Source organism: Cetorhinus maximus, chromosome 5 (genome assembly GCF_964194155.1).
Source record: "Cetorhinus maximus chromosome 5, sCetMax3.hap1.1, whole genome shotgun sequence".
Taxonomy (NCBI): domain Eukaryota; kingdom Metazoa; phylum Chordata; class Chondrichthyes; order Lamniformes; family Cetorhinidae; genus Cetorhinus; species Cetorhinus maximus.
Window position 1 is genome coordinate 3,567,262 of NC_135883.1, and position 27,085 is coordinate 3,594,346.

The 27,085-nt window shown below is 40.8% G+C and overlaps 2 protein-coding genes across 4 annotated transcripts in view; both read right to left on the minus strand.

Annotated features, from left to right (window-relative positions):
• The window catches only part of mpv17 (mitochondrial inner membrane protein MPV17), an 87,501-nt gene extending 74,088 nt beyond the window's left edge, over positions 1–13,413 (minus strand). For both annotated transcript variants that reach the window (XM_078541437.1, XM_078541438.1), the window contains exons 1-2: positions 13,371–13,413; positions 11,390–11,472 (exon numbers count right to left, since the gene is read on the minus strand). In XM_078541437.1, coding sequence (XP_078397563.1) covers positions 11,390–11,462 — 73 coding nt within the window. In that variant the 5' untranslated portion in view covers positions 11,463–11,472; positions 13,371–13,413. The remainder of the gene's footprint in view (positions 1–11,389; positions 11,473–13,370) is intronic.
• Positions 13,414–16,729: 3,316 nt separating this feature from the next.
• Positions 16,730–27,085, minus strand: part of LOC144680463 (uridine-cytidine kinase-like 1) — a 91,768-nt gene continuing 81,412 nt past the window's right edge. For both annotated transcript variants that reach the window (XM_078541430.1, XM_078541431.1), the window contains exon 15: positions 16,730–17,914. In XM_078541430.1, the coding sequence (XP_078397556.1) occupies positions 17,838–17,914 (77 nt within the window). In that variant the 3' untranslated portion in view covers positions 16,730–17,837. The remainder of the gene's footprint in view (positions 17,915–27,085) is intronic.

Consider the following 27,085-nt stretch of genomic DNA (forward strand, 5'->3'; position numbering starts at 1 on the left):
TAGTCGAGTAAACCTTCCCTGAACTGCATCTAACGCATTTACATCTTTAAATAAGGAGACCAGTACTGCACACAAAACTCCAGATGGGGTCTCACCAGTGCCCTGTCCAACTGAAGCATAATCTCCCTACTTTTGTAATCAATTCCCCTCACAATAAATAATAACATTCTATTAGCTTTCCTAATTACCTGCTGTACCTGCACACTAGCCTTTTGCTTTTGATGCATTAGGACACCCAGATCCCTCTGCACCTCACCTCTGGAGTTCAGCTCTTTTATCCAAGTTTGAACCAAGGCTGTAATGAGGTCAGGAGTTGAGAGGCCCTGGCAGAACCCCAATTGAGCGTCAGTGAGCAGGTTATAGCTGAGAAAGTGTCGCTTGATAGCACTGCTGATGACCCCTTCTATCACTTTACTGATGATGGAGAGTAGGCTGATGGGGCATTAATTGGCCGGGTTGGATTTGTCCTGCTTTTTGTGTACAGGACATACCTAGGCAATTTTCCACATAGCCGGGTAGATGCCAGTGTTGTAACTGTACTGGAACAGCTTGGCTAGAGGCACGGCAAGTTCTGGAGCACAAGTCTTCAGTACTATTGCTGGAATATTGTCAGGGCCCATAGCCTTTGCAGTATCCAGTGGCGTCAGCCATTTCTTGATATCATGTGAAGTGAATTGAATTGGCTGAAGACTGCTATGTGATGCTGGGGCCCTCCAGAGGAGGCTGAGAGGGATCATCCACTCTTCTGGCTGAAGATTGTTGCGAATGCTTCAGCCATGTCTTTTGCTGCAAACTTCCAAAATTCCCTAGATTCTGGAAAGATACCAGCAGATTGCAAAACCACAAAAGTAACACATCTGTTCAAGAAAGGAGACAGACAGAAAGCAGGGAACAATAGGCCCGTTAGCCTAAAATCTGTCTTTGGGGAAATGCCAGATAACAAGGTAACATTTAGACATTTAGAAAATGATAGTACAATCAGGCAGAGTCAACATGGTTTCGTGAAAGGGAAACAGTGATTGACAAATTTATTAGAGACCTTTGAGGAAGTAAGAAACAGTGGGTAAAGGCGAACCAGTAGATGTTGTGCAGTTCGATTTCCAAAAGACATTCAATAAGGTACCACATAAAAGGTTACTGCACAAGGTTAAGAACTTATGGTTTTGGGGATGATATATTAGTATAGATAGTAGACTGGCTAACTAACGGGAATGAGTCTTTTTCAAGTTGGCAAACTGTAACTAGTGGAGTGTTGTAGGGATCAGCACTGGAATTCAACTGTTTACAATCTATATTAATGATTTGGATGAAGGGGCCAGATGTATTGTAGTCAAATTTGCTGATATGAAGAAGATAGATGGGAAAGTAAGTTGTGAGGAGGATACAAAGAATCTGCAAAGGAATACAGAAAGCTTAAGCGCGTGGGCAAAAATGTGGCAGATGGAGTAATGTGGGAAAATGTGAGGTTGTCCATTTCGGCAGGAAGAAAAGCAGATAACTATTTAAATGGAAGGAATACTGCTATACAACAGGGGCATAGGTGTCCTTGAACATGAATTGCCAAACAGCAGCATGCAGGTAAAGCAAGTAATTAAGAAGGCAAACGGAGTGTTGGCCTTTACTGCAAGAGCGATGGAGTATAAAAGTAGGGAAGTCTTACTACTGTACAAAACACTGGTGAGAGTGCAGCTAGAGTACTATGTGCAGTTTTGGTCACCTTATTTAAGGATGTACATATTTGCATTCGAGGCAGTTCAGATAAGATTCATGAGGCTGATTCCTGGGATCAAGGGGTTGTTTTATGAGGAACGGTTGTGCCTATACTCACTGGAATTTAGAAGAATGAGAGGTGCTCTTAATGAAACATAAGATTATGAGGGGGCATGACAGAGTGGATGCTGAGAAGATGCTTCCCCTTGTGGGGCAATCTTGAACTGGGGGGCACAGTTTCAAAATAAGGGGTCTCCCATTTAAGATGGGGATAAGGATGAATTTCTTCTCTCAGACGGCTGTTAGTGTTGGAATTGTCTCCCCCAGTGAGCAGTGGAGGCTGGGTCATTGCATATGCTCATGGCCGAGTTAGATAGATTTTTGATTGACAAGGGAGTGGAGGGTTATGGGGATAGGCATGAAAGTGGATTATGGCCACAGTCAAATCAGGCATGATCTTAATGACTGGCAGAGCAGACTCGAGGGGCCAAATCTCCTACTACTGCTCCTATTTCTTATGTTCTTATGCACCGGAAACAACTTCTGCTCATTTACTCTATCAAATTCATTTATGACTTTGAACATCTCTATCAAATCTCCTCTTAATCTTCTCTGTTTTAAGAACACCACCACTTGCATCATTCTCTCCACATAACCCAAGTCTCTCACCCTTGTATCATTGTAGCAAATCTCTTTTGTACCCTCTCTAAGGCCTTGACATTCATCCTTCCATCCATTGCTTCACCCAAATCATTAATAATCGGTAATTAGAATCTAAGAATTACAGCTGAAGCAGTGCACTAAAGAGAGAAAACAAAAGTAAAGATGGGTGTCCATGAATGGGTGCATGCCACTGGCTGTTTCAATCAGAAAGGTCACTTCATTCTCATGTCGTGTTTACTGAGCCAGATTCAAAGGCATTTTACACTGTCAAATGGTTGTACTACTCCTGACCTCGGAATGAGTAACAGAGCAGAGATTTAGGAGTCCAGGTACAGAAATCATTAAAAACTCATGGTCAGACACAACAAATAATTTGAAAGGTTACTGGCACATTGGCCATTATCTCAAGTTGGTGGAATATAAAAGGTTGTGCGCTTTGTTATAGCTGTGCAAAGCTCTGATTATACCTCATTTGGAGTGTTCAATTCAGTTCTGGGCCCTGCACTTCTGGATGGACATACTGACCTTGAAGGGCATGCAGTGCAGATTCACCAGAATGATACCTGGGCCAAAAGGGTTAAGTTATGAGGATTACACTTGTATTCCCTTGAATATAGACACCCAGAGTCTCACCCCATGTGCACGTTGCCCTCGAGGTGGCTGCAGTGGGGACGAGACCTTTGTCCACCTCCTTGTGGAATGTGCCTTTGCAAAAAAGGTCTGGAGAGAGATGCAGCGGTTTCTGTCAAGGTTCATCCCAAGCAGCTCCGTGACACAGGGCTCTGTGCTCTACGGGCTGTTCCCAGGGATGCACACCAACACAAACATCAAGTGCAGCTGGAGGATCAACAACTCGGCGAAACTCATTGGTCTTCCAGTACAAAGAGTTGTCCCCAACCAAGTGTTGCAGACTGGCACATTCCAAGGTCCAGGACTACGTGTTGAGGGATGCACTGACGTTTGGGGCAGCCGCCGCAAAGGCGCAATGGGGAAAGGTCACTGTCTAAGGCAGCTGTAGGGCTGAAATGGGCTGTATGACTCGCACCGAACGTAGCAGTGAACAGTACACGTGTAACAATTGTATTGAAGTTCCTCAAGAGTGCAACATGGGGTAGAAGATTACATCCCGCAGGCGGGTGCATGCCTGACCCAATCGGGTGTAAAATCACGTGAGGAGGCGTTGGGTGAGCGTCCCGGCATCATTGCACACTCGCACGGTATTGCACTCGGCAGGCGCACGCAAAAGCCGAAAGCACGCCCCCCCCCCGGCCGACAATTAAGGGGGCAATTGTTTCATTGTTATGAATTCCACATAATAATAGTAAGTTTGTTTTCTATATCTATTATAGTCTGCCCACAATACTATAGGAGTTTGTGACATTTTGCTGTGGTATTTCTTGTACAATATCACTTCTTGATTTGACTAATTTATTGGTTCAATATTACACCACACAATTAAGTTTAAATTTGTTAGTTCTCAAGTCTAATGTTTGACCTAAGCATATGCTGATGAAGCTTTCAGAAAACAAGGTTTTCTATTCCTAAGTCTCCAGTGTATGGAATTACTTCCCCCCACCACCTTTTCTTTGAAGTTTCTGCCTAATGCTGGTGTACAGGTCCACCTTCTTATACCTGCCCCATATGGCCATTCCTAATGGAGTGCGGCCAGGCAGCCATCAACATATTTAAAGAGAAACTACAGCCAATCTCACATTATGAGTTTAATTTACATACAAATAATTTTGCACAAGGTTTTGGGTCTGAAATATTGTCACTAAATAATTCTTCCCAAGGCAGTGAAGTTTCTTGACAAAAGCATACCGGGGTCGTATTTTTGACACTAAGTTTTAGATATTTGGACACGTGTGTGTATAGTTTTTACAGAGATCCCAATTTTGAAGATTGATTGATGAATTGGTAATGATCTAACTCTGAAAAGGATGCTTCTGGCCCTTAATTTCAGAAGTCAGAAGTCTATGACGAAAGTCTGCTGACCCCTATTCAAACTCAGTTCAGAGAGCAGTCAAATAATTAGGTGAAAGCTGTTAGCTAAAGTCAGAAGTCAATGAAAATCAAGAGATTATAGATAGCTCAAGAAGGACATTAGGCATCACATCTTAATAGGCAACACATCTTAAAAAGAAATTATACATAAATTCAAGCTCCAATTATTAGCACACCCAACATCAATGCCAACCAAATCCTGCCCTGACCCAACAGCCACAAATGAGTTCTTTCTAACATGAGTGAATGGATTGCATTCCAGGAGGGGGAACCCTGGCTAATTTTTTCCTTTCCCTAGCCCATAAGCTCAAGGTTATTTGCAGTTTCCCAGCTAGAACACATTAGCTCAGCACAGTCCAGGGATCAAAATCTGGGATCACAACTGCTCAACTCGACATTAACAGCATCAGGGCAGCTTCTGAACCAGTAATGCGTATCTCCTCCTCCTTGCAAACGCATAAGTACTAGTAAGACTGCAGCTCGGAGAGAGAGTCAAAAAAGAGAGCAACATTGTTGCTGTTGTTAAGTAATGTTTGGTAATCTCATATATAAGTCATTATGCTTCATTTTTGCAAGGACAAAAAAATACCATTTTATTGTGGGAGTATCTGATAATATTTTGAAGCTTTGTCTGAGTGGAGTCAATTGCAATTATTGTCTTCCCTGATTCAATCATGAAATAACTTGGGCCAAAGTTATTTTTAACTTGACGGTATACCTGCAGGTATGTCCTTAATGATTTTGATTTATTGCACAGCATTTTGAGATTTTCTTTAATCTTAGCTGCCCACCCAACTGCTTGCTCCTCCCTCTAAATCTGTACAAATTGCTGTACTTGAACCAATGTGTTTCTGCTCATCTCCTTGATTCTTATATGGTGATTGCGCTGTCCTCCCAACTGTGCACATATTGTCAATTCTACTGTCCCACTGAATGAAAAAGAATGAACTTGCATTTATATACCTTTCATGACCTCAATGGACCAAAACTTCCACAGCCATTGCTGTAACATGGGACAATGTATCAGCCTATTTGTGTATAGCAATAAGGTAAGTTGTCAGATAATCTGATTTTGGTTGTGCTGGTTGAGGGATAAATGTCAGTATAGGTGTTTGGAAAAACAGGGCTCCCTGCTTCTCTTTAAATTGTGTCATGGGATCTTTTACATCCACATGAAAGGGCAAGTGGGGCCTTGGTCTAACGCATCATCTTAAAGATGGCATCGCCAACAGTGTGGCCTTCTCTCAGCATTGCAGTGAATGGCCTAGATTATGTGTTCAAAGTTCTTGAACCCAGAAACTTCTGAATCAGAGCCAAAAATATTCTCACCGAGCCAAGGCTGACTGGGGAAAAGATTGGGAGAGAGAAAGAAAATGTCAAACAACAAATAATACTGCAATCTGGATTGCCTAGGGCCAGCTATTGTACCTATTAAGTTGACATGTTTGCCTAGTCCTGTTGAGGCTGTAATTGCAGCAGCTGCTGTGGTGTGTGCAACACAGCAGAATGTAGTAACTGAAGGCTGATGGTGCCACACATCATCTCAGCTCTTGTGACAAATTTACACATTATATTCGTAATAAATTTACACTTTGTGCTGCAACAATTGTGTTCATGCCTGTATCAAATTTACTGTGTTGTCCACACATAATCTCGTTGCGATGTTCATTAACATGCATTCCTGCTACTCTTTTGCAAAAACTGGTCATATTTTTTTTCGCATTGAATAGTTTAAAATAGAAAGCCTTGGCGTTGGTTTTAGTTTTAAATGAAACTGAAATTAAAATTGTGAGCACAGTAGGACAGTGAAGAATCCTTTCCTGGTAAACATGCAGTTGGCAGCACCTGAATCAGTTCTGAGCCTTGACTACATACCTTCTCCATTTCTTTTCATCCCCCTGGAGATCTGTTATGCTGTACAAATGAGAATAAAATGGGGAGAAAGGAAGAAAGAAAGAAAGACAGGGATAAGCAGGAAGTGAGAAGCAAGGAAATACATCGTTCTTTCAACTAAAAGCAGCCCCACGGAACTGAACATCTTTCTTAAGTTTTAAGTTAGCACATTGTAAACCCGAAGCAAACGCTATTGCAGCAAAAACTATTCAAATGTCAGAAGTCGATTTCTGTAATATTTAAACTAAACAGGAATAATAAAAAAAGACACTTGTTTTTGCTCACTCTCCCATTCCTTCTTTTGCTTTTCTGTTCTCCATTCTTCTCCACTCCCCTCCAGTTTTTAAAAACTCTTTTCCCTTTCTAGTTTAGTCTTATCCAATACATTATCCACAAGTGGCTGATTGGGGCTCCAGACGTGGCTAATTGTACTTCTGTTTAGTAAATAAGAGTAAAATGAACCCCAGCTGGGCATGTGATCTCAATACTCATATTCACGCTGTGCTTGCCTGTATACTTTAACCTTTTAGTGTGTTTGTTGGTAAAATTGTAAGATGAAAGCAGCGTGAGAGTGTATTTTTGATTGAGTGCTTTATTTCCTTGGTTACAGAATGGTGGTGGATGTTTGTTAATTAACCATGTATATTTACCGTATTGTGCAAGTGTATACAAGGCATTTCCCACTAAAATTAGTGCATGTGGTCCAAATGGTATTTAGTAGCCACTTATGTGGCTTGTCAGCAGTTTCCATGAGACAAAACACTTCTACAATACAATCAATCAATCCTAACTCTGAAATTAAGTTTGAAGTTAGACTCCTAGGGGTCCTTTCTACAGCTGGTTTCTAGCAAAGTGCATTTCTAAAATGTTTGGAAATCTTTTGTTAACTCCCATCATTCACTTTGAAGACCAGAGAAAGTTCTAAAAATTCACAGTTCTGCTTGAGCATCTAAAACTCAGTATAAAGTATCAACAGCCAGAATGTGATAAATGTGAATATTCATGCATGTTGTATCTGCAGCAAAGAACTCCAGTAGCTTCCAATGGCTCAATTATAAATTCCTGTTTTATTTCAAGAAATTGAATCGATTAATGATTATCCTGTTACATGAGAAACAACATGCAAGAGACAGGCGGAACATGAAATGGGAAGAAATAGGCAATGGTCATTCATTATAACATTACCAGGAAACTTGGTGCAGCAAGCAGCTGAGTTTGACTTCATAGCTGCTACTTCTTGCCACAGACAGTTGTGTTGTTTTAATACCTGTCTCCCTGTTTTCTTAAAATCCAACTCTGAAAATATAAGCGCAACCCTGACAAAGTAAGCGTGGGGTTCTCTGCAACAAAGCAAATAAAACTACTACTGTTGGTCATCTGAAATTTAGTGAAAATTAAAGACCTCTCAGCACTTCTGGTTAGCCCATCCTTAACTTTGTCATTAGACCGTCATCTGCAAATGATTTCTGCTGTGGATGGTGACACTGGGCATGATATTTGTTGTTAGGCAGAATATTGTTACCATCACCAAGGCTGGCTGGCCTGACAAACAACAGGGCAAATAAATTCACTCAGTGCCAGGTGCATTTTAATATTTCTGATGACTGTGCAGGAATGCACACCTCAGGTCCCTTCTTTGCTTTACACTGACCAGATAGATGCCTCTATATGCGTGCTCCATGAGGATCCACTTCAAATGCACAAAAACTACGTAGTGTAAATACTCCAGCTCACTACCCTCTATTCCATTAAAAAAAAAATTGCTCACTTCAAAAGCACCCTTGTTCTCCGACAGAGAGTAGGTCAGAGGGTAGCAATCCTGTGGTGAGTAACTCACCTCCTGACTCCCCAAAGCCCGTCACCATTTACAAGGCACAAGTCAGGAGTGTGATGGAATACTCCCCACTTGCCTGGATGAGTGCAGCTCCCACAACACTCAAGACACTTGACACCGTCCAGGACAAAGCAGCCCGCTTGATTGGCATCACATCCACAGACATTGACTGACGCATAGTAGCAGCAGTGTGTACCATCTACAAGATGCACTGCAGGAATTCACCAAGGCTCCTTCAACAGCAACTTCCAAACCCACGACTGCTAACATCTAGAAGGACAAGGGCAGCAGATAGATGGGAACACAGCCACCTGGAAGTTACCCTCCAAGTCACTCACCATCCTGACTTGGAAATATATCACCGTTCCTTCACTGTCGCTGGGTCAAAATCCTGGCACTCCCTTCCTAACAGCACAGTGGGTGTACCTACACCACATGGGCTGCAACAGTTTAAGGCAGCAGCTCACCACCACCTTCTCAAGGGCAACTAGGGATGGGCAATAAAAGCTGGCCCAGCCAGCGAAGCCCACATCCCGTGACTGAATAGAAAAAGCCACAACGTGTCACTGATTTTCTTCCTACAGATGGTAGCAAGTAAATACCATAAAATTACTACAAAATTCCTTTTACACACAACTTAATGCCCCAAAGTTTTCACTTTCAGATACCAATGCAATGTCAGTGGATACTAGTGCCTTGTAAGTAACCTTTGGATGTAGACTGTCAGGAGTACAGAAATTTGAAGCCTCAGGGAAATAAGTAAAAACTGCAATATCTGAAGTACCCCTTAAAAGTACAGTAGAAGGTTGGCTGAATCTAATTCTGGTGAAGCTGTTTACTCAGGGTATTTTGGTACACATGGTGTTATTTCGATGCTTATTTATTCATGACAAGGTGCAATGGACATGCTCACAAGTATTTAGATGGAGTGAAAGTTTGTTTTGCTGCCATGACACAAAACACAGGTAAACCACCAATACACAAACACTGCTACAAGCACCCAGTCCAAGATAAACAGCCAGGACAAGTTAGGACAACATTCAGGAGAACAAAAAAAACCAGCATTTTTGTCGATTTTTTTTAAAAGAAATAAAAGGACAAACATTGACACTGCAGTGCATAAAAATTCTTGATTCTTTCCTGGACCAAGAATTGGGACCCAAATAAAAGTTTCCTTTCTTTAAAAAGGGATAATTGATTTTTCCAATCAACCATAGAGAAAACAATTTGGAATCTGATGAAAATAAGTTTAAAAAATATGTCAATCTTAAAAATTAATGAGGTAATTGATAGCTAGCTCTATAGATTAAATATGAAATATACATCCGTCACATATTTATTTCACATAGTATCAAACATTAACTTTAAAAAGCATGGAACAAGAAAAGACCAAACATTCATTGCATTAAACTATATTAAACATGCTGAACAGGACACTAGATTCCATGCTCCATATATCAATATATGCATCAAAAAAATTGTGAAACTGTCAACAGTACCAGTTACACCTGTTGGTGGCATTGTAACTGGGCAAATTGCAATGTTAAGAGTTTCACAGCAATATTAGGAGTTTCACAGCAATGTTAAGTAGAAAACCAGCAGCTAATATACATTGCCAAACACTGCAGTTCAATTTTAGCCCAAACCTCCACACATTTGCTATCAGGTGGCTCTACAGTAGCCTGCTAATTCTCAGAGCAGATGCCCTCTCATGAAGAACCCTGGCAGGACATGCGAGCAAAACCAAATGTGTCTTTCCCACTTCCACCCACGTTCACAGAAGCCTGGCCTCCACCAAAGAACCTATGCAGAAAGTTCTGTTTTGAGTTATGGAGTTTGTGATCGTCAAAGCTTCCCTTCCCAGATTATATTACCACCACTGGATATCATTGACTGAACAACACCCAGTTACATCAGTGCCCAAGGCATACCAAGGAATTGAAGTGAAGTGATGAACCACAGCCCATTACTTGCAATCTGATAGTACTGACAAAAAGACCCCTTGCACTGCAGCCACCCCCCTCCCCAACCAACCCCACTCACCATAAAACACATACTGATATGAAAATAAACTCTTGAGACAGGATTTACCAAGGTGTCATTATTAAGTGCAGTGGAGAAAACATATAGTGCACTACAGCAAAAATAATGTTGAGCTCTGAGGATGAGAACCAGTAAATCGCTTCACTATTCTGTGTCTGAAGTTGACTGTGATCATGGTTGACAAAAAGAAAGCGCAGGTTTCCAAGAAAGGTGCCAAGAAAGGGCAAAAAAAGCTGCCAGTGAAGGATGGCAAGAAGAGGAGAAGGAAAGAAAGTTATTCTATCTACATCTACAAAGTGATGAAGCAGGTTCACCCCGACACCGGCATCTCCTCCAAGGCCATGAGCTTCATGAACTCGTTTGTGAGCGATATTTTCGAGCGCATCGCGGGCGAGGTTTCCCGCCTGGCCCATTACAACAAGCGCTGGCCCATTACAACAAGCGCAGCACCATCAGCTCCTGGGAGACCCAGACCGCCGTGCGCCTGCTGCTGCCCGGGGAACTGGCCAAGCACGCCGTGTCGGAAGGGGCAGAGGCGGTGACCAAGTACACCAGCTCCAAGCTAAACTCCGCAATGGACTGAAAAATACATCCTGTCCCTTTCCCGCCACCCACCTCACAATGAGACTGTTGTATGCTTGTTGCTGGGAAAGTGTAGCTTACCACACACTCTCATTAAAAAGCATTTCAAACCCAGGGGTAGGGAACATTTAGATCACCACCCTCCACCTTCACCCCTGACAGAGAAGAATTTAGAGTTGGGGCACAGCTAGATTAAGTACATGAATTGCTCACTGAGGGGCTTTCCTTGTTATTTATTCCACTACCTGCTCACCTGACATCAACGTCAATTCCATTCACATTCCTCTCATTTCCCTTCTTTTCCCCCGCCATTCCTCCCCTCTCTCCTCCTTCACCGCTCCTCACATCTGCTTCCTCTTTACCTACATTCTAACCCTGCTTGGACTAACCATCCAAGTCTTGACCAATCTCCTATGTACATATGCAATACCAGAGGAGACCTAGATATTTTTACAATTTCATTTTATTAAGGATTTAACTTCATCAGCTGTTTTACATCTGTACAGATACTGTGCCCAATACCAATCACTATTTTGTATCCTTAAAATCCAAAACTGCTCCAAATATACAGGTGACCACATAATCTGCTTTAATGTGTGGATCAATGGAAATTCTGATGAAACTGAAATCACTTGAGCATTATTGACCAAAACTCCTTACCAGCAGTAAGTATTTGGACTTTCCAGGGATGTTTAACCATCATCATCTGATAGACTCGCCATGGCGATGCCATTCTTTCAAATCTGTAAAGAAAAAATAATCACAGGGCACTTGTCAATATCATGTTTACAATAGTTGAGGGGCATTTCTTCCTAAAATATATAGCTACACTACAGTATTTACATAACAAAACTATACTCAAACAGTTCTCAATTTCTGAAACAAAATACAATTAGGAATCCATTTTTTTTATATGTCTTCTGCAAAGGCCCCTCTTTAATAATCCAGGTTGTGCTGCCTGTGTGATGTTAGTACAGTTCTAAGTACAATAACAATGTAAATATGTCAGAGGTTAAGATATGATAGATTTTTTAAAAAAAAATTATTTCCTACATCTTTGCATCACTTTCCCCACGGTATAAAAACATTACAGAAAATGAGCTTAGCTATGAACTCTCAACATTAAAGCAAAATACTGTAGATGCTGGAAGTCTGAAATAAAAATGAAGTGCTGGAAACACTCAGCATCTGTGAAAAGAGGAAGGTTGTGTTGGCATTGACTTTGGCTGATGGTCTTTTTTCATCTAACTGCAGTTTTGAAAAATACATAAATATGGTTAATTACACAAACTGGGAGAAATATGGACTTGCAACATGCATGCAATTTCTATTTGTCACACTAAATAGGACATAAGAAATATTTCATAAGTGCTTATTTTGACTATTGCACAAAATTTTTTTTTTTAATCCTGAGTTGCTCCTGATAGTTTGAAACAACCAAAAATAAATCAACATACTGTCTGAGCAAAACTACAGCTGGACCAAACTACAACATAACATTCAGATAAAAGCAAAAAAACTGCGGATGCTGGAAATCCAAAACAAAAACAAAAATACCTGGAAAAACTCAGCAGGTCTGACAGCATCTGCGGAGAGGAACACAGTTAACGTTTCGAGTCCGTTGAAGAGTCATACGGACTTGAAACGTTAACTGCGTTCCTCTCCGCAGATATTGTCAGACCTGGAGTTTTTCCAGGTGTTTTTGTTTTACAACATAACATTCCGTTCAATCTAAACAAAAGGCTGATTCACGTTAATAAACAACATACAATTACAAACTCTTAATCGAAAAGCCAGTCATTTTAATTCTCCACCTTGCTCTCACACTGACATTGCTGTCCTCGGCCTGCTGCACCATTCCAGTGAAGCTCATCCATTAGTTTGAGGAACAGCATCTTATCTTTCAATTTGGCATATTCCGGCTTTCCAGACTCAACATTGAGTCGAATAATTTCAGGCTATAATCTGTGCGCTCCATTTGGTCTCCTAATTTTTTTTCCCTTTCAGTCAGCAGCATGCCTGTTCTTAGGGGCATCTTTTGTTAATTTTCTTGCCCCCATCACCATTCCCTTCCCCTCCCTTTGGCCCTGGGAGACCAACAGCCACGTCCATTCAATCCCTCCCGGCTCTCTCACCCGAGCCACAAACCTTTCCTTTTTTTTCTGTCCTTTCCAAGTCATCGACCTGAAATGTTAACTCTGCCTCTCACAAGATGCTGCAGTTAAGCTGCTGAGTGTTTCCAGCATTTTCTGTTCTCATTTCACAAAGTGACCAGCATTTGTTCAAAATCAAAAATAATCTGAAATTATCGTGAAAACGGAGAAAATGTGACTGATTTTTTAAAAAAAAATACAAAATAAGCCTGAAGGGGCGGAATGTATGTTTGTTAAACAGAGAGTGAGATCTCACGTGGCTCCACTTTATGGGAGAGGGAGAGAGGGGGGGGAGCGAAGTTTACTCGGATTTTGGGGGCCGCTCGAGCTCTAAAACCGAGTCGGACTAGTTTTTAAAAAGCGCCCGCAATCATTGCCAAGGCATCGATGGGTATTCCCGGAGACTCGGCTCCCAACCATCCCAAGCCGGCTTTGGCATTGAGGCTGCAGCGGGAGTAACCGGGGCAGCTCCCGAATTGGATACAAACCTGGCATGGAACGTCCTGTATCAACTGAGGTAGCGACCGTCTGCACGTCACTTCCGCCGGCCCCATGTGATCGCAGCTGCTGAATGGGCCCCTTTGTTGCTGGAGGGTTTGGTCCCCTGTCCCGCCCGCCCCCCAGTGAAATGCACGTTGCTGCGGCAAAACCGTTGTCTGCCCCCATCCCCACACCTCAACCCCCAATCCCCACCCCTCAACCCCAACCAAACCCCCAACCCCCTCAACCCCCAATCCCCACCCCTCAACCCCAACCAAACCCCCAACCCCCAATCCCCACGCCCACACCTCAACCCCCAATCCCCACCCCTCAACACCCAACCCAACCCCCAATCCCCACCCCTCAACCCCAACCAAACTCCCACCCCTCAACACCCAATCCCCACCCCTCAACCCCAACCAAACCCCCAACCCAACCCTCAACCCCCAATCTCCACCCTCAACCCCCACCCCTCAATCCCAACCCAACCCTCAACCCCACCCCCAAACCCAACCCCCACCCCCACCCCCAACCCCCACCTTAAGGTTGGACGGGCAGGTCCATCACTCAAGTTAATTAGTTTTTTAATGGCCTTAATAGGCCGTTGACAGTTCGGCAGGTGCGCGGCCGATTCAGCTGCGTGCCCGCAGAACTGAAAATCTAAATGACGCAGGGTGACATCGGGGACCACGCCCGACTTATCCCCCTGTCATTTGACACATTGGCGAGCAGGCCCTGCCCCCCACTCGCCGACCGGAAAAACCTGCTCCATCCTTGTCGGCGGGTTTGCTAGTGCTGTTGGGAGGAGTTTAAACTAATTCGGCGGAGGGAGGGGACACAATGTTAGCAGAATAGTGCACATCATAATACAGTAAAACAATCAAGTCAGGGGTAGTACAGCTGCAATAAGCTTCAAGGGAGTAAGGCAAGGCTGGATGGCCTCTACTTTAATGCCAGGAGTATTACAGATAAAACGGATGAGCTAAGGGTGAGGATTGACATGTGGAATTGATATAGTAGCCATCACTGAGACATGGTTAAGGGTGGGGCAGGATTGGCAGCTCAACATTCCAGGATATAGAATCTTCAGGCGAGACAGGGGAGGGGGTAAAAGAGGAGGCATTGCATTATTAGTTAAGGAGTCAGTTACTGTAGTAAAGAGAGATGATATCTTGGAGGGAGCATCGAATGAAGCTTTGTGGGTAGAGCTTAGGAATAAAAAAGGGGCAGCCACATTGTTAGGTGTTTATTATAGACCCCCAGATAGTCAGCGGGAAATTGAGGAGCAAATATGTGCACAATTTGCGGAGGTGTGTAAAAACAATAACTACGGTAACTATATTAGGTGATTTCAACTTTCCCAACATTAATTGGGATAGTAATAGTGTTAAGGGCTTGTAATCTTTCCTATCCTCCTTACATATTGGAATTGTGCCAGGGGGTTAGAAGCCAGCCAATGTAACACCTGTGGAATAAAACTTATTTATCCTAAAGGTGATAGTGTGTGCAGAGAATGTCATTATGGTATTCAATTTAGCAGCACTAGAAAAATATTTTGCCAATCTTGAGGTGAAGTCAATTATAAGTGAAGGCGTGCTTGTTAGGGATTGGTCTAATGGTGGAGAGGACACAGATGAAAAAAAAGTCTCCTCAATGACAACCTGGAAAACAGTTCTAGCTGCTGAAAATGCTGTTTTTGCAGCTGCACATTCAGCCTCCTGTTTTCTCACTGTGTTCTTCCAGTTGTTCGATAAAGATCTTTGTTGGGTGGTGAAATTGTATATGTAATGATTCAGATTTGTGCTGAACCAGAGCGTTGGAATTGGCTAAGGAAAATGCAAAGAACAAGGAAAAAGAGCATCTAACAACGGAAGGAAAATAATCAAAAGGAGTTCCTCTTAATTGACAATTGTCTCCTTGACTTGTTAAACATGGCAAAAAGAGAGATGGATAGTGCTTTATATAAACTGTTTTTTTGCTTTCCCTTGCCTCACTTCTCCCCTTCCACCTGTTGTTATTAGACCTGGAGAAGAGGTTGAATGTCTTGAAATGAGCCTGAGCCATAACAGTTTAGGGCTGAAATTATGTAACATGCTTATACTGGAGTTTGATTAGTTAGCATTTCTCTTCACCAGATATAAAGATATTGAAAATTGGGTTATAAGGCTGTTTAGCTGACAGTCAAGCATCATCCAACTGGGTAATGAATCTTTTTGCTTTCCAATTGCAGCAGGAAAGCTGTGCATCACAAGGATGGATGTGTTGGCTGACTAATGGCTGGAGCGTGGGGGCAAATCATGTGATGAAACCTCCAGGAATACATTATATCACAGTTGGCAACCCTAGCCACAAGTGCTGCATATGAAGTGGTTATCAGGTGTCATTATGGGTTGCTGTTTTCGGTATTGCAGTATAAATGTGATCAAAATCACAGCAGCAACAGGTCTCAACTTAGTGAGGAAGAATGCAGGGGATGAAAGAAAGAAAGAAAAAGTCTCTCAGAGATCAGAGTTTACTTTTTACAAATATGCTAAACGTTTTTGTAATTTTCCCCAATAAATAGAAGATTCAATGGGGGAAAATTGCAAGAACACAATGTGCAGAATAACAAAATAATGTAATTGCCCAGAAAGCAAATTTGTTATATTCAGAATATATAACAATGCTTTAACAGAAAGTAATATATTAATGTGTTTAGAAGAACTATGAGCTCATGCCTATGAGCAAAATTTGCTGCATCATCTGGTTTTGCAAATGGTTTTTGTCAAAATAAGCAAGATGTCCCATCATAATCTGGATCATTTAATCTTTCTCGCTGTAGAACCAGAAACCATTATGAATTGTTCCTAGGATCTTAAAAGTATAGTATTGTGCAGGTATTGTTATATTTTCGAGAGTCAGTGTAAGCCATCCATCTATGTGTTGTGAAAGTCTCCCAACTGGAATGAAAATGTGTAATATCCATTATGTAATATGTTGCACAATTGCATCATATGCAAGGAATGCACGGTTAAAACAGCATAGGTTGCATAATGTTTATGCATATCATGTGCATTACATGACTTGTGACATTTGAACATTTTCATATTAAGACATAACAAGTTTTTGGGAATTTTGCATTTTCAGTTAGTAATTTTAACAAATGATCTCTTCCTCCACCTGCCACTCAAAAATAAATCTAATGCTACTATTGCTGCCTTTTGGGTCTTAACATATGTACTTCACTTAAACAATAGCATTCCAATACTTTAATATTTTAAATTTTAACTGTTAAACAGTTAATACTAAATACTGTCCATAAAATTTATTAAATTCAGGTGTATAAATTGTATTAGTCCACATGAATATCCAGTTAAGCAATAATAAATTAAAGTGCACAACACTTCAGGTCCCATTTATTTTCAAGTACAGTTGAGTCTTGACAGACTTACACTTATTTCCAAAGAATACAAGAACTAAATTTTCTCTAAACAAAATGAGATAGTTAAAAGTGATTAGAAGTTGGATTCTGCAAAATTTAATTTATTAAGCGTACAAGTTAGTTACAGAATAAAAGTGGCTATGCATTAAAAGTAGTTTACTAGTTGTAAAGAACTTTGGCACGTCCCAAGGATGTGAAAGGCAGAATGTAAATGCAAGTTATTTCCTTAATAATTTAACAATGTGGTGTATAATTTTGAAGAATCAAGCTCCCTAGAGAGTCCTACAGTATTTGTACTCTTCCATTTGTTGACAACTTCAAAATTGATTTGTGACTTAATGTAATCATGAAGAGGGGAAACCAATTTCACCTCCTTATTCTGTTTATTCCTCGACTGCAATTGCTGTGGGAATTGTATATTTTTAAAAACCATTATCTTAATAAATAGTCTCCATTCACAATAGCAGGCCATATAACGTGTAAAATTGAAAACGTGGTGAAATTAAGCAGGGAGGTCACCAGCTAAAGTGCTTTCTTTATTACAGAGGTTAACTGATATAAATGATTTGTGTAATAAATTTTTAAAAATTAAATGATTAAAAAAAGGATTTTAAAAATAGCAAACCCTTTTACCATATTATTTTCATAATGGAGCTAGATGAGTAAAAGGTTGCATTAGGTATCGTTAACATTTTAGGATAGAGGGATGCTGCTGGCACCATTAAGGGTATTGCCTCTTTTGAAGGAGATCCTAAGTGAAGCCTCTGTAACTGAAGACTTAAATATAATTAAAGACAAATTTATGTGAAAATATCAGATAAATTTTGAAAGTAGTTGGATTTCTAAACATGAATTCTGATCTAAAAATTCTAACATAAAAAAGTTCTGTTTTATAACATATTCCAAATAAATCTTAATTGACAATTTGAATTCAGAAAAGGAATGTTCAGCTTGCTCTTAGATACAGTTAAAATTATGTTCATGTACAGCAAATGCAATCTTGTTGCTTCCAAGCAAATTTCTCTTGGGTCCCTCACGATATACAGAGTGACACTCAGTAGTCCATGCCCTCATCACTCTCATACCAATCAGATGGTGCATCGGTGCCAAAGTATCGGTCGCCAAAGTTACCTGCATGTTAATAATATTCATTACATCAATTCTTATTGTAAACTAATAATGACCAACAATTGTAATACATTTTTAATAAAAATCTTCTGTTGCACAATTCTGGTAAACACTATACATATAATAATTTCTATTCTTATTTCCACTTTCTTAAATTTTTAAATTAAGAACACGGTAAAATATTAACCGATATATGATTGCTCATACATACAGCCTTTAATGTAGAAAAACATCCCAAGGTGATTCAGAGCTGCAAGGAGAAAAATGCACACCAAGCTAAAGAATCAGATATTAAAAGGTCTGACCAAAAGCTTGGTCAAAGAGGTGGTTTCTAAAGAGGATCTTAAAAGGAGAAGATGGAAAGCCAGAGGACTTTAGGCATGTAATTCCAGAGCATGGGGTCTAGGTTGAAGCCATGACTGCCAATGGCAAGAAATACAGGGAGAGCAGTCTGGGGATTTCCTATGACAAGAAATTGAGTAGACCCGGCCGATATCCCTAGAGTTTAGTACAAGGTGTGGTCTAATTGAAACATATAAACTACAAAGAAACTTGACAGGTAGATTTTGAAAAATGTTTATTCTGCTGGGAATCTAGAACACAAAGTCACAATCTCAGAATAAGGAGTTGGTCATTTGGGACTGAGGTGGAAATGTTTTAATTCAAAGGATCGTGAAGTTTTGAAATTCTCTACCCCAGTCTGTTGTGGGTGTTCAGTCAGAGTATATTCAAGGCAGAGGTTGATAGATTTTTGGGTAGTAAGGGATATGGGAATAGTTATGGAAAGTAGAATTGAGGTAGATGATCAGCCATGATCTTCTTGAATGGTAGAGCATGCTCAAAGAGCCAAATAGCCTATTCCTGCTCCTACTACTTATGTTTGCTTGTCTCCAGATGGATTTTGCTGAGGGAAAGCACGTAGATTAGGAGTGGAGGAGACCAAGGATTAATCCTTGGGGCCTCCCAAAATAATGGTGCAAGAGTAGCAAGAGAAGCATTGGTAGAAATCCAACAACAACTTGTATTTATTAGTACCTTTAAAGTCCCAAGGCACTTCACAGAGGCATAAATCCAAGTATGACACTTGAGCAACAAGAGGGGACAAGAGAGGTGGTGGTGAACTAAAGCTGGGTGTTGTCAGTGTACATGTGGAAACTGACATGCTTTCAGGTGATGCTGCTGAGAGGTAGCATGTAGATGAGAAATAGGAGGGGCCAAGGATAGATCCTTGGGAAATGGGAAGAGAAGCCATTTTTGACGATTCTCTGGTTATGATTAGATAGATAAGAATGGAACCAGACGAGTTCCATCCCAGCTAGGCAGCTGGATGATTGTGAAGAGGCGTTGGGAGCAGGCTAGTACAATAAACTGTGTCAAAGGCTGCAGACAGATTGAAAACGACAAGGAGGGGTAATCTGACCTTGTTACAGTCTCATTTGTAGCTTTGTTAGACCTGTTTTGATACCATGGCAGTAGCGGAAACCTGATTGGAGGGATTCAAACAGGAAAGATGAGCATAAGTTTGGGAGGCAACAACATGTTTAAGGAATTGGAAGAGGTTTGAGTGAGGGCAGTAGCTTGCAATGATGGAGGGGTCAAAGGTTAGCTTTTTGAGAGGGGTGATGACAGCAGATTTGAAGAGAGGAACCAAACCGTTAACAATGCTAGCTAACTTGGGAGCCAGGAAGGGAAGTTGGGTGGTCAGTGGTCTAGTGACTATGATCGGATAGATAAGAGTGAAGCTAAGATAGACAAGAATGAAGATACACATAATATACAGTTGCCAACCAATCATTACTAAAGTTGGTTAGACAGTTTATTTTACATTCTCCATGTGAGTAGGAACGCTTAATTCCATATACCCGTTCTGTTCCCATATCTCTTCATTTAAGCAATTCTTAAATGTTGAGATGCTCTCTGCTTCAATTACCAACTGTTAGTACATTTTACAACTTCACAAGCCACTGTAAAAAAAATTTCCTGCTTTCACCCTTAAGTCTCTTCCATTTAATCATATACCTATGTTCTCTTGGTCTGGACTCAGTAGCTGGAAATACAATGTTTCCAGGCACTTTGTCCCACCCTCTCAATTTTAAATACCTCCATCAATCACCCTAGAAACTTCTCTGTTCCAATGAAAGGAATGCACATCTCAAGTCTTTCTTCATAATTTTATTTCCTTATACCACCGCAGCATCCTAATGAATCTTCACCAAACCTTCTCTATTTCCTCAATGCCCTTTAGAATTAGGTTTTTTTTTACTCTCTCTGATTTTGGCTGCTGTACCTTGCACACATGGCCAACATTAAACGGTGAGCTCTAAAAGTGATTGCTAACAGGTTATACTTTTATGGAGAAATGTGCAGCCTTATACAAGGCAGCATCCTAGTGAATGTGCACTATACTCTCTTTCTTGCTTCAACATATAATAGCCTGGATCCCAAACCTGCGCACTTATGTTCTTACTTAGGTTTCATATCAATTCATCATTGCATCTCAACTTTTACTTCCTATACCTCATCATAAAACTCAGTATTACATTACCTTTTTGAGTGGCCTTATCCAATATTTTAAGTATTATAGTTACAGTCCAGTGAAAACCTCAATAACAGAGAAGATCTCACTGCTGGATGATAAATAATTAGTAATCAAAGAACCCAAAATTTAACTCCTCCAATTACAATAAATGCTGACAGACCTAACTTCCTATCTAATTAAATCAGTGTGTGCAAATATAGGATAAAGAAAAGCCCACAGGATTTGAGCTGGAAGAAACAATTTTACTGTCAAATGTTTCTTACATTTTATTGCGATAAACCTGACCCAAAGCAACAATAGCCGTTTGACCAGCTTGCAAATAATTACAAATGCAGAGACTAGCGGGGAAGACAAGGCCTTTAGTCCCTTGCTCTTACTTTGAACTCCTTTATTTAACTAATCACTAAAGCTAAAAGTCTAATGTACAGAAAGCTGCAAAAACAGACTGTAAACAATAGAACACTCAAGAGTATTGTCAGAATCCAAATCCCAAAATAAATCTCAAACATTTGCCTGACAAGAGCTCGAAGAATAATAAATACAGCACAGACATTCATATCAGTATGCTATTTAGTTATATGCCTGAAGGATTTCATTAAAGAACTTTAATGAAGATTTGCTCATGAGATCTTTGAAATTGGCAATGTTGAATATCAATTTATGTTTTTGAAAATCATGAATTCTTGCCAAAATTCCTCAAGTCATTCATGATTTTGAACACCTCTATCAAATCTCAACTATTCTCTGCTCCAGGAGAACAACCCAGCTTCTCCATTCTCTCCAAATAATTAAAGTCCCTCATTCTGGGTATCATTCTAGTAAATCTCTTCTTCACCCCTCTAAAAGGCCTTGACATCCAGTCTAAAGTGTGGTTCTTGAAATTGAAAACGATACTACAGATGAGTTCTAATTAGTGTTTTATAAAGACTTAACATAGCTTCCTTACTTTATACTCTATTAATAAAGCCAAGGATTCCATATGCTTTTTAAACAGCCTTCTCAACTAGTTCTGCAAACTTAAAAAAATCTACATATGCCTTGGTCTGTCTGTTCCTGCACCCTCTTTTCAAATTGTATTGTTTGCTTCATTTGCCTCCTTACTCATCCAAACAAAATTTATCACTTCACACTTCTCTGCATTAAATTTCATCTTCCATTTGCCTGCCCATTTCACCAGATTTTTACTATTCTCATGTTACACTACATTTCCAAGTTTCATGTCATCTGCAAATCTAAAATTGCGCCCTGTAAGCCCAGCTGCTGTCTCTAATATATATCAGAAAGACCTGCTGCACCGACCTCTGGGAACATCGCCGTATACTTCACTAGTCTCAAAAACAACTGTTCACCACTGCTATCTGCTTTCTGTTGCTTAAGCAATCTTATCCATGTTGCCACTTCCCATCTAATTCCATGGGCTTCATTTTTCTAACAAGAATTATGTGATGTTTTGATAGAAACCTTCTGACAGTCCATATTCACAACATTAACCGCATCTCAGAATCACATAACTGTTGCAGAACAGGAGGCCATTTGGCCTGTTGTGTCTGCGCCAGCTCTCCAAAGGAGCAATTTAACTAATGCCATTACTCTGCCTTCTCTCTGTAGCCCTGAATATTCTTCCTTTTCAGATAATAATCCAATTCCTTCTTGGAAGCCTTGATTGAGCCTGCCTCCACCACAATCAGGAGTACATTCCAGATCCTAACCGCTTACTGTGTGAAAACGTTTCTCCCCATGTCGCCATTGCTTCATTTGGCAATGATCTTAAATCTATGCCCTCTTGTTCTCTATCCTTCCACCAGTGGGAAAAGTTTTTCCCTATCTACTCTGTCCATCTCCTCATGATTTTGAATACCTCTATTAAATCTCCCTCAACCTTCTCTTCTCCAAGGAAAACAGTCTCAACTTCTCCAATCTGCGTAATTGAAATTCCTCATTCCTGCAGCCATTCTAGTGAATCTTTTCTGCACTCTCTCTAGTGCCTTTACATCTTTCCTAAAATGGAGATCCAGAATGGGACACAATACACCAGTTGAGGCTGAACCAGTGCTCTACACAAACTTAACATCATTTCCTTGCTTTTGTATTTTTATACCTCTATTAATAAAGCCTACAATGCTGTATGCTTCATTAACCATTCTCTCAATTTGCCCTGCTACCTTCAATAACTTATGCACATATACAGCCCTCTGCTCCTGCACCCCCTTTAAAATTGTAACTTTTATTTTATATTGTCTCGCCATGTTCTTCCCATCAAAATGAATCAATTCACACTTCTCTGCATTGAATTTCACCCACCACTTGGGTGCCCATTCCACCAACCTGTCTATGTCCTTTTGAAGTTCTACACTATCCTCCTCTTAGTTCACAATGCTTCCAAGTTTCGTATCATCCGCACATTTTGAAATTGTGCCCTGTACACCAAGATCTTGGTCATTAGTATATATCAGGAAGAGCAAGGATCCTAACATCGACCCCTGGGGAACTCCACTACAAAAGTTCCTCCAGTCCAAAAAGCATCCACTTGTTTCCTGACACTCGGCCAATTTCATATCCATGTTGCTACTGTCCCTCTTATTCTATGACCTATAATTTTGCTCACAAGTCTTTAATGTGGCGCTTTATCAAATGCCTTTTGGAAGTCCATGTACACCACATCAACTGCATTACCCTCTGGTACTTCATCAAAAAACTCTAGCAAGTTGGTTAAACAAGATTTGCCTTTAACAAGTCTCTTCTGGCTTTCCTTAATTAGTACACATTTGCCCAAGTGACTATTAATTTTGTCCCGAATTATTATTTCTATAAGCTTCACCACCACCACTGAAGTTAAACTGACTGGCTTGTAGCTCCCAAGTTTATCTTTGCACCCTTTTTTGAACAAGCGTGTAACGTTTGAAATTCTTCAGTCCTCTGGCATCACCACAGTCTAAGGAAGACCTGAAAATTATGGCCTGTGCCTCCACAATTTCCACACTCACTTCCTTCAATATCCTTGAATGCATCTCATCAGGTCCTGGTTCCTTCTCAATTGTAAGTACAGGCAGCCTATCCAATACCACCTCCTTATCAGTAATAAACCCTTCTAGTGTCTGAACTACCTGCTCTTTCACCAGGACCTGCACAGCTTCTTTTCCTTTGGTAAAGGCAAATGCAAAATATTCATTCAATACCTCAGCTGTGCCCCCACTTCTATGCATTTTTTGGTCCCTAATTGGCCCCACTCCTCCTTTTACCACCTTTTTACTATTTATATGCCTATAGAAAACTTTGGGATTCCCTTTTACTTTAGCTGCCATTCTCTTTTCAAACTCGCTTTGCTTCTCTTATTTGCTTTCTCACTTCCCCTTTGAATCTGCTATATTCAGCCTGCTTCTTGGTTGTATTATTCACCTGACATCTGTCATAAGCACACTTTTTCTTCTTCATCTTAATCTCTATCTCGTTCGTCATCCAGGAAGCTCTGGATACCTTTCCCCTTCATGGGAATATACTTTGACTGTGCCGTGCCCGAACTTTCTTTAAAGGCAGCTATTGTTCAGTTACTGTTTTCCCTGCTAATCGTTGATTCCAATTAATCAGGGTCAGATTCATTATTACCCTATTGAAGTCACCTTTCCCCAGTTAATGACCCTTCTGTGACATCCTCTCTTTCCAGCACTGCAATGTTCTCCTTAATCAATATCACTGCCCCTTCCTGAACACCTTGTATCCAGGAATATTTAATATCCAGTCCTCCCCCTTCTTTGAGCCGGGTCTCTGTTTTAGCCACATCCTCATATGGCAATCTGCACCTGTAACTCACCAATCTTGTTTACCAGCTCCACACATTCACATACTTGCACAATAACCCTAAATAAGACTTTGTTACTTTCTCCCTTACCCGAAACCCATCTAATAACTTATCATTTCCTACTCTAATGTTATCCTTCTCTCCCAGTATTCTATACACCTTGGTATTCCTCTCTGATATTACCTCCCAGTTCTCTGTTACTTCAAAGAATTTGATCAAGTTGCACTATGAAGTTGCTGCAAAATAACAAGCAACCAAACTAAAACTCCTGGAAGCCCTGACAATCCATCATCCAGCAGCCCCAAAACCAACACTTTGCTGCCCACTCTTGGTCTAAACTGCTAACCTAACTTCTGTGTGCACAATCCTGATTTACACACCCCAGTAAATCTTCTCTTGCTCAACCCCGTCATCCCATTTGATATTAATCTTCCTTCCACTACTCTCCGACAGTCAACTCCAAGCTCCTGCTATTCCTGCATTAGCACCACTGCACACTTCAATCTATTTTGTCACTTTTATCATACTATTTTCCCTCCTTTTTTAAGACAGTAAACATACTGATTTCTTTAACAAAAGAAAAAATTATATTTAATGGGAAAGAAAATAATATTAATGCAAGTTATAAAAAGATAAACATAGTTGAAAGGACTTGCATTTATTTAGCAACTTTCACAGCCTCCGGATGGCCAAAAAGCATAATGTCAAAATTTCAGAACAAAATAACTTTCTTAAGTAGTACAAGGAGTAAATGTACCAAGCTTCAGATTCTGGAAAAAATAATCTTTCAGTGTTTAAATAAAAAGATATTGTCAATATGAACAAAGTATTAACAGGGAAGTGAGCTGTACAGTAGAGATGAATATATCTCGATAACCAAACATAGAATAAAAATAAAAAGGAGGAAAATGTAATTCAAAATATCCAACAAGCGAAAAAGGAAGGACTGTTTTGCTAATAGAATTTCTGGGTGAAGTAGCATATCAGGAAGAATCATGGGATTACCCAGGCTTGGCCAAGCTGTGGATATAAGTTTTAAAAAGTGCTTACAGTTAAAAAATAACCTAGAATGAATATGGCCTTCTGGCCAAGCCATGAAGTTGATGAATGGTCTATGAGTTATACTGTAATAAACTGATAGCTTGACCTCAGGGAAAAGATATGCAGAATGCTAGGCACTGCAGTGAACGCCAAGATAGATAAGCAAAGTACATGTTTTGGAACATCTTTTGCGCTAATTTCAGGTCATTCTGTGAGTGTTCTACAAATTCCTCCGGAACTACGGAGGTGAGGAACAGGTCATTCCGTGTTTATGTTGTAAACTCACTTGTAATTAAGGATGTAACAAATAAACATACAAGATAAGAACACTATGAGTTAATGATGAGTTATTCCAAAGATGGTATATATAACAAATAGAAACTGTATAACTTTGAACTGCCTTTTAGTGCATTCTCCCTTGCATGCACACTTCTACTAAATAAAGAACTACCGCTGAACCTACCTACAGTTGACTCTGTGTTGAGTGTCTTTTAGATACTCCACAACAATTGGCACTGTGAGCAGGGTCCCCACCAGTGGATGAGGAACCAATTGGTTGGATGCACCAGGTGGGTGAGTACTTTTACTTTACCGCCCAAAGTTAGGGTGCAAGTTCAGCGATTGCGGGACACAGTTCAGAGACCTGAACCAGAGAGTTAGCTGAAGGTGAGGAAGCAGTTAGCCGCGAACAGTAGATAGGTCAGAACCGTTCTGAGGCAAGGGGCCAGGTAGAGCTGCAGCAGGAGACAGGCAGGTCAGAACCGCTGGAGCACAGGCCAGAGGTGAGGTATCATTAGCCATGAGCTGCCAGTTGATAGTTCAGTACTGTCCCTTGGTGATGGGACAGGTAGAGTTGCACCAAGAGACAGGCAGGTCAGAACCATCCCTTGGCGATGGGCCAGGTAGAGCCGCACAAAAGAGACAGGCAGGTCAGAACCATCCCTTGGCAATAGGCCAGGTAGAGTCGCACCAGGAGATAGGCAGGTCAGAAGTATTCCTAGGTGATGGACCAGGTAGAAGTGCACCAGGAGGCAGGCAGGTCAGAACCACTGATGCGCAGGCCAGGTGAGGTACCGTATAATATGTCCAGGCTAGATGAGAATCAGTGAGGACCAAAAGGGTCAATAACTACATTTTTAATAGATAGAAATAAGAAACTAAGAGAAAATGAGAAAGAAAGGATGGAATCCCGAGAAGCCCTCGCCCACACATCCCCAAATTAAACAGAATGGGTGGTGGAATGCTTAGGATAACGAAGAGAATGGTATGATTATAGTTATCCGTAGCTACTCAGTAAACAGGTAAAAAAATCAGATTGAGAAAAAAACTAAACAAAATAATGTGACATAGGTGCCAGGATTGAGACTTACATCCCCAGACAATAATCACGACACTGACTGGGGAGGACTGGGAAAAGGGGCTGCAGAATGTGACAGCCAGAACGATGACTGGGGTTGGGAGCAGCCAGCAAACCTGAGACAGAGATGAAAGAGCCTGCGGCTATGGCACCCATTGTAAATGAACAACGGAGGGACAGTTAGGGGAACACCCAAACGACAATAAAATATGTCCCTTTAACCCCAGCTGAGAGAAAAATGATGACTAGGGACTTACCTATCCCTAGAAAAAACCATGCAAATACTGATTTCTGGAACAAGTTGGAGGAAACAATTGATATCCACTCGCTCCACTGGGAGGACATAGAAGCTCTAGTAAGATCTAAAGTGCCCCGTCAGATTTGGCTACAAATGAGTAATTTAGTTACCATTGGTAGGTGGAAGAACACCCAGGGTTTAAT